At 41.7% G+C, this 13,999-nt stretch overlaps 1 protein-coding gene across 1 annotated transcript; it reads left to right on the top strand.

Annotated features, from left to right (window-relative positions):
* The first annotated feature begins 8,833 nt into the window (after positions 1 to 8,833).
* Positions 8,834 to 13,524, top strand: MBL2 (mannose binding lectin 2). The gene is made up of 5 exons (XM_033130757.1): positions 8,834 to 8,921; positions 9,518 to 9,710; positions 10,096 to 10,212; positions 11,780 to 11,848; positions 12,648 to 13,524. Exons 1-5 carry the CDS (start codon positions 8,910 to 8,912, stop codon positions 13,019 to 13,021), a joined length of 765 nt encoding a protein of 254 aa, XP_032986648.1. The 5' UTR covers positions 8,834 to 8,909; the 3' UTR covers positions 13,022 to 13,524.
* Positions 13,525 to 13,999: the final 475 nt, after the last annotated feature.

The following is a 13,999-nucleotide window of genomic DNA, read 5'->3' as shown; positions in this document are numbered from 1 at the left end:
CTGTGCACATTTTCTCCTGTCAATCTGTCTCTGTTAATTTCACTATTAGTCCATCTAGAAGAATTTTGAAAGTGAGATAAAAAGTTATTTTTTGTTATTGTTTGTTTCTTGCCCCCAACACTTCATAGTTTTTATTATTATTATTATTATTATTATTATTATTATTATTATTATTATTATTGTTTTAGAGAAATACCTTATCAAAATTATAGTGGAACATAATCTAGTAACAGACGAGGATGAGTATTTCAGCAAATCAAATTTCCAATGTGATCTCTGTGCACACAATACAACACTACCAGGTGATCACAATATAGTTTCATATGAGGAGAGAGAAAAAATATTCAACCTTTTCTTTTTATCTTTTTTCCTACCTTTGTGCAGAGAAAGTATAAATAGGAGATGCATTTGCCTTGTCTCCTTCAGTCAAATATTGACTTTCTTCTAGTAAAACAGATTATTAAAGATCAAAACTAATATAGAAAATTCTCTTTATGAACACTTTCATAAGAAAACATAGTTAGTCAAATTTTACACCCTTATGATGTAACTAAATGTTTCCTGTGATTCTACTTCACTTTTGATTAAAAGGATATTAAAGAGGAAAGCGCATTTCCTCTGCAGTCTTATGAAGCCATTTAGCATAAGTAATTTGTGCTGAAGTGGGAAACTCATGTAAAGAAATCAATTTTTATGTGAGAAAGAATAATGTAGTAACTTGCAGAAAAAAATATATAACTTTCAAATACTTGAAATTTCAGTACAAAATAAACCCTAAGGGGCCAAACATGAGATTCCCCATAGATAACCTCCAGCCATATGATAAAATCAATGTTCTTGTGACAATGCATTTTCTTTTCTAATTAATCTGTATTCCTTGATCACATATACATAAAAATGAATGACTTCTGAATACCTGATTAAATCATTTTGTTTGCCATAGCATTATGCCAGAAAACTTAGAAATATCAATACCGTTGTTGTGAGGCATATGAAAAAATAGTTGTATAAAATCCTTTGTGACCCTTAATATTATTTGTATGTGTCTATGTGTACGTGTATATTTCCAAATGCATTGTAGTAACTTATTTTCAAAAATTAGGTGCAGGGTAGAGAATGTATCATCACTCTTGTTGAAAGGAAAATATAAAAGAACTCTTTCAATTCATAACATTATTTTTAAAAAAAGCCTATAGAATACATATTAGATGCAAGTTTTCAGTGTCCATTAACTACAGCTCCATGCCATTAATTCGTATGTTGTGGATGAACTGACCGGAATAACCAACATGAACTAGTAGCAAAAGTGAGTAAAATAATATGTTTACCTTACATTCAAAGCTGCCTAGATGGCTTAAATTTAAGGAATAGAAAAATTCATGAAAATACAAGCCTAATTTGTATTCTTTGTATATAAGTGAATTTTCAGAAAGTTGTAAGAAGTGAAAGATTTTAGAACCCTGCTTTACTTTAGAATAGTACTCTGTGCTAATTAAATCATGATTTTTTTTTCCTCTGAACCATTCATTTATCCTTTACAGATGAGCAATGCTGCTCATGAGATGGTTCCTATAAAACAAAACAAAACAAAAGCAAAAGAAAAAGAAACCAGAAACAAAAAACAAGAGTAGATTAGAACACAACTACTCTGGATAGAGTTACTCTTTTCATGATATATCAATTTGTTCTTATATTCTACAAAATGACAGAACATGAATATTTATATGTAATAAATTAGCAGTTTCTGCTTCTTAAATACATTTTTTATTTTCACAAAAATATTCTAAAATGCATTCGATTGTTTACTTTTTAAATGAAGAAAATATATCTCTATAAGCTTATCAATGATATTGATTTTTTCATAAACCTGCTTTTGCATAGACAGTGACACAGTAAACTAAATTTTGTACATATTATCTACAATGTGAAATGGATTGTAGGTGATTCCTGGTGTATATTTGCTGTTATTTCCTCTCAGTTATGCTCCAAAATAGACTCAGAAGTTCGTTATAAAATGATAATGAAAATAATAAAATGAAATACGCACTGTTACAAGAGTCACTTATAAAGGAGTCTAGAGGCCACTGAGGAAGTGGGGCCTACGCATATCTCCTGTCTCAATTCTTCGAACTATGGTTAAATTGCTGATGTTGCTAAATTCAGCTTAAGGCTGAACAGCAAACATTGTGGATCAATGATTGCCACATGGACATATATGGATTTTACTTTCTCCTCCTTCATCAGGATGACCATTTGCATTCTCACCTTTGAAAGGATCCGATCAGTTTTGCCAACCAGCACCCTCTATTTACATAATGGGCCCTATCCCAGCTGACCCAGCAACAACCTTCATTTACGTGGCGGATGTCAATGATAACCGCTTCTCTTGGTTTTTGCCTTTATAAACCCTGCTTTTGTTTATTCCCTTTGGAGCACAATTCAGGTTGCTGCCTGAATCTGTACCTCTAAGATTGCAATCCCTTCTCTGCTCAAATAAACATATATTTTTTTTATTACAGCCTGAACTTTTTTTCGTTAACCACAAACATCCTTGGACTTCAACTCTAACATGTAAAGAGCTCGGAAGTCGCTATCCCCATCATTAATAATAAGAAAAAAAAAAAGCTGAATACACTGAAAATCAACAACTTCTGTACTCATCAGAGAATTGAAATTGCAGGGCAAATGCCACTCGAAATCTAGTGAGACAGATGAATACCGAGAGAAACAGCTGACACCAGCTCACCTGGTGCAGAAACCATGAAGCTAGAAACTGGAAGGGGCACTGATAATTTTGATGAATTGCTGAAGGTTGAGTGGGAACTAGCTTGAAAATAAGAGAATCATGAGAGCCACAGTTTTGGGAGAGCCCCTGCACACTCAGGGTTTTTCATCCAGGAACTCCACCATGTTCTCGCCGTAAATAGCGAAGAAAAATCATCCTGTGTCTGTCAAGAAGAGGAGAAAGTAACCATTTTAAATATACCCCATTTGTTCTCTGTAACAAAGGCCTACTCTCCAGTGAAAAAAGACTTTTAGCACAGCTGTGCCCAGGAGGATCTGAGAGACCCGCTATTTCCCTGCACTCTCTTGCTCCTCCTGCACGGTATCCTTTGTCTTTATTAAAAGCTTTAGGTAAGTGTTAAGTATACTCTGTGAAGTCGTAGCAGAAATTGCCTTAATATAAATTTGTGTCAGCTTTTCCCATTAGACTGTGAGCTCACAAGGGCACTTATGTTCTCCTTTATCTCCCACGTTCTATCCCACCTGATAACACAGCAGCTTCTAGGAAGTAAATGAGTGAACACGGACGGGGACGTGTGGTGTCTTCAGTACCGACGTGGGCTTGCTGCGATTCTGAGTTTGGCCACTAGATGGCAGAGCTGACCTGTAGGTTCCCTGTGGGACCTTGTTTAGGAGATGACCCTCACTCCATGGGTAGGGTTCCCCTGTCACTCACCATAGCTCCTCGGAAGCCATGCAGAGCAACCTGAAAGGACAGACTCTCCCTCCTCACCACTCCACCTCTCTTTAAACGGGAGTCAACAGGGGTCCAGGTTGTTCCTGGGTCAGTCAAGCTTGGTTACTCTGGGTCTCCTAAGTGTCTATTCCCTTACCTGTCACAGGAAACCCTCATTCTTGGTCCTCGTTCTCTGTCAGGGGAATATTTTTCTTAAGGGCAAGGGATTCCATATTCATACTACATTCTAGCCATCCCTCCAACATATTTATGGTTCTGAAGGGCTTTCTTTAAAACCCTTTAACAGCTGGAGGACGGAGACTCGTAAGGGGAGAGTCAGCCTCAGTCACAAATCTCAGGTCAGGATGGAATGGAATCAGATCTGTGTATGTTCCCTGTCCTTACCCTTCCTTCTGCCTTGGGGGTCGGGGGGCTGGTAGCTGGGCACCCAAGGAAATGTGGAAGAGGAGCAGCTGACATCTAGCTTGGCCAGCAGTGGCTGGAACTAGCCTCCCCCTGGCCTTCCTGTCAGAGCATCTTCCTTAACTCCCTCCCCCTTCCCATCCCACTGCCTCCAGTGCCCCTTCCTTCCTGTCCAGGACAGTTTTCCCTGTATCCCTAACTTCCTAGTCTATAGGAGCGGTTTGGGATTGGTTAGGTTCCCCCGGACCTAAGTCTGTATTAGCTCAGGCTGCCTTCACAAGATACCCAGAATGGGTGGCTTAAACAACATTTACTTTCTCACAGTTCTGAATGCTGGAAGTCCAAGATCAATGTGCCAACAGGGGTAATTTCTACTGAGACAGCCCTGTACCTTCTCACTTTGTCCTCTCATGGTCTTTTCTCTTTGTGTGTATGCACAAGGAAAAGTCCCTGGTGTCTCTTTCTCTTCTTATAAGGACACCAGTTCTATCAGATTAGGGCCTTATTCTTATGACCTCATTTATTTGTAATTAGTTACTTACAGGTCCTACCTCTAAATATAGTCACATTAGGGATTAAGGCTTCAACATATGAATTGGGGGAGGGGGAGGCGGGAGGAATGACAAAATTCAGTCTGTAACAGTGGATGTCTTAGAGCTGGTGGGTCTCTTGTGCCTGGTCAGACGGAAGCCCAGAGGCAATCTCAGAGCCTAGAACCGGCCAGTTCCAGCCCTCTGCCCTCCTAGACTCTCAGCCTCTCCCATGAGCTTGGCTGGAGTAATCACTGATGCTACATATGCCCACAGAGGGCACACACAGGGCATTTGTGCACTCACCCTGTACAAGGACAAACCTACTATGACAGCTATCGAAGGACGCATGGCTACAAATTTACTCTGCAACACATGCTTTGTATTAAAACACAGAATTCCGGTAAGCATGTCTTTAAAGTGAGCATGATAAGCTTTCACATTGGAGGGCACTAGAGAGCTGCTGCAAGAAAAAGGGGCTCCTGCAGTTTGTGGATGCATCTCAGTGGTTGGGTCCGCCTTGTGTGTATGAGAACAGCCCTGAGAGCCCTGCCCCAGCCACAGTCCGGAGGCTGGGTTGCTGGGCGAGGTGGCGAGTGTGCCACCTTAGCATGGTCCGACCACAGCCTGTCCTGCAGCCCTGTCCCGCAGCCCTGTCACCAGGAAAACCCAGAAGAAGGCTTCCTTCCTGCACCTCTGCCCTGATTCTCTCTGTGGTCCTTCTCCCCTAAAAGTGTCTCCCACAATCTTCTGGAAGCAGCAGCCCTCCCAGTAGGGACAGTAGGCTCCAGGCCTGCCACACCCCCACCCACTCCCATTGCCCAATGGAGCAGCCACCAGCTCTGCTTGCCTCCCACCTGTTTCCTAAGATAAGCAGACTCTTGTGCAGTCATCCTGGAGGCAATGAAGTCCCTGGCATGCTGGGCTACATGCCATGCACGCTGAGCGTGGGCCCGAAAAGGACATTCCATGGCACAGAAAAGGCAGGGGAATCCTGGTTCACAGATGAGGGATGGAGGAACCGAAGGAGATGGGACTTGGCTAAGTTCACACCTGGGAAGTGACAGAGCTGGGATTCCATCCCTGGCTAGAAGAAAGGGAGTTTTGTGGGGCAGGTCAGAGAGGAAGTGTCTCTGCAGCCTTTTGAGGTAAGGTAGATGTCTGGTGGAGGTACCAGAGTGGAGGCAGTTCTGGGACGGGCCCAAGGTCCACAAAAAATGCACACAGTGGCCTCTCAAAGGCAGGGTGCATCTCCCGCGTATCTCATGATGAGAAGGCCAGCTGGTGACTGTGGAGAGCAGAAGGGGCTCGTAGCCGGGCAGCACTCAGCGCAGTGGCTCAGCTGTTGGACTGACTTCGAACCTACATGTCCGACCTTTCCCAGCCCAGTTCCAGGAAATGTCAGGGCCTGGAGGGCAGCTTCCTGACGTCTGGACGAAGTGTCCAATAATATAATAGCAAGCACGGTGATCAAAGCCAACACCTCCAACGTGACCTGGATTCAGCTGCTTCATTTCACCTCCTGCCACTTTGGAACAGGAGCCATAGGAATGTTTGGCTGCTAAAGAGTCGGGAAGAGAGATGAACAAGTTGCCTGAAGCCTTGATAGGCCCTGAATCTCCTAGTCTCTGTCATTTGATTTAGGCATGTGGTTCTCTGCCACCCTGGACATTTATCAGGCAGAAGGGACGAGTCAGCAGAATGTAGGGAAACCATGACCTCCACAAGCCAAGGACAGTCCAATTGGAAGGGACCTGGAAGAGAATCTCACCCACATTCCTTCTGGTGTTTGGAGGCCTCTAGAGCATGGCTCTGTAACATCTATGTGAGGCTTCCAAGATGGGCTCTCTCACCACTCCAAGCTCACATGACATTTTATGACACGTCTATTAAAAATGATGTTCAAAATCAACTCCGTTGTGCTTCATAAAGGTATTGTGCCATTCCTTCTAGATTGTTCCTCTTGACCACCATCACATGGCTCCAGCCATTTACCCACAAGATACCCATTATCTCCCCCTCCTTGCAATTGTTATTTTGTCTTTATTTCCATTTCAGTTGAACGGCATTCAGCTATTCAAGTCAGAAACCTGTGTATCCATAAAAATTCCTTCTTTTTGTTCATCATTGCACATCCAACCAATTCCCAAGTTCCATCAAATATACCTTGCAGATGTTCTCAAACGTGTCCACTTTCTTGATCCAGCTGCCATTATCCTAATTCTGGCCACCATTATCTGCTGCTTAGATGATAGGACCTCCTTGCAGGTCTGATTTTTCCCATACCTTCTCCCTTCCAATCCTTCTCCACACTGTAGTCAGAACAAGCTTTGAAAATTTCAAAGCTGATGTTCTCTCTTCTGTTGAAATTTCTCTAATGACCCTTTGGAAGAGGCCCAAAGTCTTATAAAAGTTACAATTCTGTTGTTAACTTGCTCATGCCTCATCTCTCACCACTTGGATCTCACACTGTAAGCCCAGTCAGAATTAATCGTATTATCTTTGGGAACCTGGCCTACTCTCTCTCACTTTCAAGCCATTGCACAGACTAGTCACAATGTGAAACTTGGAAGGAAGCAGGAATAATATTTGGAACATCCACAACTTCCTTGAGACTCCCTTTGGAAAACGTTTTTTTTGAAATAATTTTAGTCTCACATATAAGTTGAATAAATAATCAAGAAAGGTATCATGTACTCTTCATCCATCATTCACCAATGATAGGTTCTAACATACCATAGTACAAGTACCAAAACCAGGAAATTGGCATCAGAGCAATATAACAAGATACTAATCTTATTTGGATTTAAACATTATTTACCAGCATTCTTTTTTTTTTTCCTGTGATTTTTCCACAGTTTATTTAGCCATTCACTTGTTGAAGGATAATTGGATTAGTTCCAGATTTTTTGGCTATTAAAAATGAAGCTTCCAAAATGTGATGTTTGCGTATAATAAAATTATTACTCGGCTTTAAAAAGGAAGGAAATCCTGATATATGCTACAACATGGATGCACCCTGAAGACATGATTATAAATGAAATAAGCCTGTCACAGAAACAGAAATGTAGTATGATTCCACTAACATAAGTACCTAGAGTAGTCAAATTCATAGAGACAAAACGTAGAACAGTTGTACCCAGAGGACGGGGGTGGGGGGGGCTGGACATTGGTGTTTAATGGGTACAGAGTTTCATTTAGGGAAGATGAAAAAGTTCTGCAAATGAATAGTGGTCATGGTTACACAACAAAGTGAATGTAGTTAATGCTGATGAATTGTACACTTAATAGTCAAAATGATAAAAATTATGCTATGCATATTTTAACACAACAACAAAATTAAAAAGGTAAATAGCTAGAATATAATACCATGAAATGTATGTAATATGAAAGAAAATAAAGCAAGCTAAGACGATAGAGAGTCGCTCGGTGGGACTGATTGAGACAGGTTTCTCTGAGACAGGGGTATTGGGATAGAAGAAAGAGCCAGCCAGTGACACAGTGGCGGGCATGTGCAGGCTAGGAGAATGTCAAGTGGAGAGCCTGAGGCAGGGGTGGTCTTGGTGTGTTCAAGGCAGCAAGGTTCTGCTGTGCTTTCACAGATGTGTGTGTGTGTGTGTGTGTGCACATGCACATGTTTGTGTGTATAATTGGTGTGCACAAACATGTGGGTACATTCCTGGGTATTGTTAGGTTTCTCTATTAGAAACAAGGACGTATCACGTGAGCCTACTTACAGCGTCTCAGCAACGAGAACTGCCAGAACGGATGGCAATTTGCAGGAAGATTGGTGCAGTATTAAAGCAAATAGCTGTTGAACAAAATGTCAGAACCTCTGGGAAATGCTAAGGAGAGTTTGGTGCAGCCCTAAGAAAAGTTGTTTATTAATCTGGGGTTGAAGGCCAGGCCTACTCTGCCAGTGTACAAGGTGATTGGGCCCTGCCATTGCCAAGTCCAGCCTCCTTCCTCACCCTGAGGCAACTGCCAGAGCCCCTGGCTGGAGGGCCAGCTTCCTTGTCTCTGCCTCCTTGCTTTGCAGAAGCCCTAGTAAGTCCTTTCCAGGGTATGGATTTGTCTAGGGGCTTGACTTGAACTTGGAGGCCTAGAGGGGCACTTTCTGGTGGGGTGGAGGTGGGGAGATGACAGGCAGAAGCCATGCAGGGTGTGCTTCTTTCTCTGCTTACGTCGGGGCACCTGTGACTTTCCTGGATTTACCTGACCATTTGGAAATGAGACTGCCTTTATTTTCAAAGAGAGCCATGAAGGATTAGACCCACAAAGCTGGGCTACTGAGGTTTCCTGAGGAAGGACGGCTTTGAAAGAGAGCTTTGAAGGACAGATGAAATGCTAACATTGAGAAATGGGAAGGGCAGTCAAGGAAGGTGGTCTAATTGCCAATGTTTTTGACTCACAGAACACAAGAAAAGTCCTTCCAGGAACTGGAGAGAGATCTGGCACCCTGCTAGGGCCAAGGTAGTGAGAGGTTTCTAGAGAAAATGCTACCCCTGGTAAGTCTCGCTTGCATGGGAACTAAAACCTCAAGACGAAGCAAACTCAGGTTAATTCTGGGCTGGGCTAGTGACGAATAGTGACTCTTCCTGTCTGGATCATCAGTCGGCAGCTTGGTGCCTGCCACTGAGTCAATGTTGATTAACTTTGCCCAGATAGGAGGATGGGATGTGGGTGACAGATGAGCCCAAAGTGCAGAGATGGGGAAAGGATGAGCTCCGACAGGTTCCTGGTCTCCATTCACTTCTACCCTCTAAGCTAACAGGCATGAATGTGCTGGCAATGTGTAGGCCCATTTGCTCTCACAAATGACATGGAAAGCCTACTCATGAATTCTAGTGGTGATACCAGGGGCATGGGCACACATGACCCCTCCTTAGAGTCCCCATTGCATGTCGTTGGGCCTACATTTGTTAATCACACAATGTCAGATTATTTACTTTTCCAAATCCCCAGTAAGGGAGCAGGAATGGTTTATCCATCTCTACATCACCTCCACTCAGAACAGGTAACAGGACAGAGGAAATATTTGGTAAATATGTGTTGATTAGCTGAACAAGATGAGAGAATCTTCCTTGACTTTCTGCACACCAAGGTGAGGACCATGTCCCTGTTTCCATCGCTTTCTCTCCTTCTCCTGAGTATGGCGACAGCATCTTGTTCAGAAACAGAATCCTGTGATAACGTCCAAAAGACATGCCCTGTGATCACCTGTGGTTCTCCAGGCATCAACGGCTTCCCAGGAAAAGATGGGCGTGATGGTGCCAAGGGAGAAAAGGGAGAACCAGGTACAACTGGGCTGTTCTAGCTCTGTGACTCTTTACCTTCCAGACAAAACTGCCTGGGCATATAAGGAGAATACTGCCCTACGTATTCAGGTTGCATTTCTCTCAACTACATATTATAATTCACAATACAATTATAGCTCTGACTCTCTAGCATCCCAGACTTCCACACAGGAGTTGGTGACACACGGTTTTCCTACTTGCTTAGGGAGTTGGCCATCCCATGGGACATAGGAGGATTTTCTTCTCTGGGTCATTAGTAGTAGTTTAGAAAAATTGGTCCTGGATTAGTGTCTCCTTTCTCCTGGGAAGGGATTAGACGTCAAACTCTTGGAGAAATAGAGCAACAACACAGATATCGATTTATGTTCCCTCCGTCTTCCAACAGGCCAAGGACTCAGAGGCTTACAGGGCCCTCCTGGAAAGTTGGGGCCTCAAGGAATCCCAGGGCCTCCTGGGTTACCAGGAACAGTAGGCCAAAAAGGAGACCCCGGAAAATGTCCAGGTAAGGAGCTTACCTCAGCAAGATCTAGGTTAAGGACACCCTAAATCCTGGGACTTTGAGTACCTGATGAGAGATGCCCCTTCTCCTGCTGCTTTGATGGAAGATGCTCAATTCTGCTTTCTGACCCAGCACCCTCAGCTCTCTTTAGATTACTTAGAGCCTCAGGGGATTCCTACCTGTGCTAAGTACAGACTTATAGACTCTTCAGGGCCACCCCTTCACCAGGCATCCCGAGAGGCGCTGGGCCCTGACTCCCTTTAGCTGAAACAATGTGAGGCTCTGGTCCAAAAGGGAGAAAATAGGCCATTTATGTGTAAGGCTTGTCATGTCTATTTTCACAACAGCAGTATATACATGGTATGTCAGTTATCTTTTACTTCATGAGGAACAAACATACAAAAAACAAAACAAAAACACAGCCACAGAAGCAATTCTGTGGATCCACTGAGTGATTTTTCTGTTGGTCTCTGCTGGATTCACTCGTGTCTGTGGTCAACTGATGACCAATGGTCACACTTACAAGTCTTGCTGTTGTTTAGTTATCAGGCGGAGTGAGCCACAGGTCCCTCATCCTCCAACAAGCTAGCCTGGGCTTGTTCCCATAGAGGTGATTACAAGATTCCGAGGAGTGGAAAGAATAGAAGCTTTAAGACCTTCTGAAGGCTTAGGACATGTACATTATTGCCTCTGTCACATTCTAATGGTCAAAACAAGTCACAAGGCCATCCCAGATTCAAGGAGTGGGAAAATAGGCTCCACTTCTTAATGAAAAAGATACACCACACTGAAGCCATTTTTGCTATCTATCACACATGGCTTGCTGCCCTCCCTCTCCCCTACACACAGACTTAAATAATGGGCAATTCACAAAAATCTTGGTTTGCTGATTAATAGAACAAACCCTGGAAAAACAAAAACAAAACAAAAAAGCAACAAAAACAAAACCTCCCTAAATACAAAAACCCTGTAATCTTTTAGTTGATATTCACCATCACATAATAATTTCCCAAGAGGTTTGTTTTTTTGTTTTTTTTTTTCCCCTAATCTATGATAGAGCTGTTTATTTGGGAAAAACAAGAATTAGTGAATAGCTTGGTGTATGGAGTGCTATCATACAAAGTCATCAGGGAGTGCATGTATGTGCATTTGCATGTGAGTGTGTATGTATGCTTTACGTGTCTATGGATATACTCAACAGACGAAGAGTGATGTTTTGGGATGGATGAGAATAGAGATACTTTTCCTTATTCTCTCTCTCTTTCCTCTCTCTCTCTCTCTCTGTGTGTGTGTGTATATATATATATATATATACACACACACACACACATACATATATACATATATATGTATATATATGTATGTGTGTATATATATACATATATATAGCTATATATACATATACAGCTATATACATATATATTTAATTTTTTCAAAGAGCAAATATCAATGTAAAAGAAACAAAAAAATATATATATATATATATATTTTTTGATAAAGATACCCTACCTGCTTGTAGTTCTGAAACCCTTTCTCAACAATGCTCTTTCACTTTGTTTTAATTTCCTAGATTGTGATAATGGCCTGGCTGCTTCAGAAAGAAAAGCTCTGCGATCAGAATTGGACCGTATGAAAAACTGTAAGCCTTCTCTCTCTTACTTTTCAGGCAGCTTAAAGTTTGGGAAGGTGGACAGCAACAAATATTTATGAAATACACATAATTTCCTAGCACCTGGATAGTTGTTTCTTATATTCCTCACAACCTTTGGGTAGAAATAGAGGCAAAAAGAAATTACATAACTTGCTCAAACGCACAGAGCTGAGTGGTAGAGGTAGTTTACAAATGGGAATCAATCTGACTCCAGAGACCCGAATCCTACAGTTTTTCCTATCAGTGTGCACATGTGTCAATGACAACGGGACCTACTTTCCTTTCCCATTATTACGCTGGTGTTGAGACCCGACAATGGGCCTAACCTGTTCCTCCTTCGCCCTCCCGGCCTGGGGCAATATTCTCAGATATATTTGTTTATTCTCAAGTTAATATTAGGGTGAAATTCAGAATTACAGATTATATGTCTTCAGAATTCTAATCCAAAAGGACAAAGGCCTTTCCAGTATGTCTCTTCAGATTAGGTTTCCCAGACTTAACAAATTCAAACAAACAAACAAACAAAAAACAAAACACTCATATACATATGAATTTCAGATGAACAACATTTTTTTTTTCTTCAGTATAACTGTGTGCCCAAAATTGCATGGCCTAAAATTGCATGGGCAATACTTATTAAAAAAAAAAAAAAGTTTACCTGAAATTCAAAGTTAATTGGACATACTATATTTCATGTGGCAATTCTACTCTAGAAGCCTTTATCCAGAAAAATACCTTGGGCTGGACTTAAAGACAAGCCACTGTAACCCACATTTTCCCATTTTAGGGCTGATCTTCTCTCTGGGCAAACAAGTTGGGAAGAAGGTATTCTTGACCAGTGGTGAAAAGATGACTTTTGATAAAGTGAAGGCTCTGTGCGCCCAGTTCCAGGGCTCTATGGCCACACCCCTGAATGAGGAGGAGAACAAGGCCATCCAGAATGTAGCCCCGGAAGGGGCCTTCCTGGGCATCACAGATACACAGACTGAAGGCCATTTTGTGGATCTGACCGGAAGGGCTGTGACCTACCAAAATTGGAATAACAACGAGCCCAATGACGCTGGCTCTGGGGAAGACTGTGTGATCATCCTGACAGATGGCACATGGAATGACGTGACCTGCTCATCCTCCTCTTTGGCAGTTTGCGAGTTCCCTGTCTGAGGGGGCACATCCCTCAGCCCCTCCCCCACCCCACCCCCAGTCCCTTTACCTCATCTCAGGCCCTGGGTCTGCTTTGAAAGATAAATCTGTATCAATTTTCCAATAACAAGTATTGATTTTCCTCTTTGTGGAGAATCAGAGAAAGTGAGAATAGATTGAATGAAGGGATGTGGGAGGTGAGAAGTGAGAAGAAACTGACAGTGCTGCAACGAAACTTTCTGGTTCAGACCCAATTACTAATAATACTCACTAAACAAAATTGTAACAGTAGTAGTAACTAGTAGCAACAATAGTAGTAGTACTGATAATATATTTTAAATGTTTACTGTGAATCAGACCCTACGGATATTATGCATCTTATACTAATTATATTATTCATATAATTTATGTAATATTAGTATAATTTATTTAATATTTTAATTAGGTTATACACTTTTGTTTGAGTAGTGTTAACTTGCTAAGGTTTTAAAATAAAATGGATTTATTTTTCCATGTACTATAAACACCTGTGTTCTGTTGAGCCTTCTTTTCTCTTTGGGTGGAGGGCTTCACTAAATGACATCCTCAGCCTATCCATAGCTTTTCGGTTTGTCTCAGGTAATATGAGACTTTTGTTACTTCCTCTCTGAACTATATTTTGTTTATACATTAAGTACTAACCTATGTAAAGAACATAAATCTCAAGTGAACTGATTAACACATTCTCGCAGATGTACAATTCTTGTATGCACCCATGTAACCACCTTCTAGATCAAGATGCAGCATATTTCTGGCATCCTAGAAGCCCCATCTTCCTAGTTGACATTCCTAGTTGATATCCCCAAGGTAAATACTATTCCAACCTCTATTACCATATATTAATTGTGTATATTTATGAATTTCCTAGATGGAATCATACACACATGCATTCATACATACATACTGTTTTATGTCTTGCTTTTTTCATCCAAAATTAAGTCTTTAAGATTCATTCATGTT

This window comes from Rhinolophus ferrumequinum, chromosome 16, assembly GCF_004115265.2.
Source record: "Rhinolophus ferrumequinum isolate MPI-CBG mRhiFer1 chromosome 16, mRhiFer1_v1.p, whole genome shotgun sequence".
Classification (NCBI taxonomy): Eukaryota; Metazoa; Chordata; class Mammalia; order Chiroptera; family Rhinolophidae; genus Rhinolophus; species Rhinolophus ferrumequinum.
Note: the sequence above shows the minus strand (reverse complement) of the source record. Positions and strands in the feature narration are given on the sequence as shown.

Excerpts from the sequence above, each read along its gene's own strand:
- MBL2 (XM_033130757.1), top strand. Across the intron at positions 9,711-10,095 it reads GGGAGAAAAGGGAGAACCAG|GCCAAGGACTCAGAGGCTTA; the intron begins GTACAACTGGGC and ends GTCTTCCAACAG. Across the intron at positions 11,849-12,647 it reads ATTGGACCGTATGAAAAACT|GGCTGATCTTCTCTCTGGGC; the intron begins GTAAGCCTTCTC and ends TTCCCATTTTAG.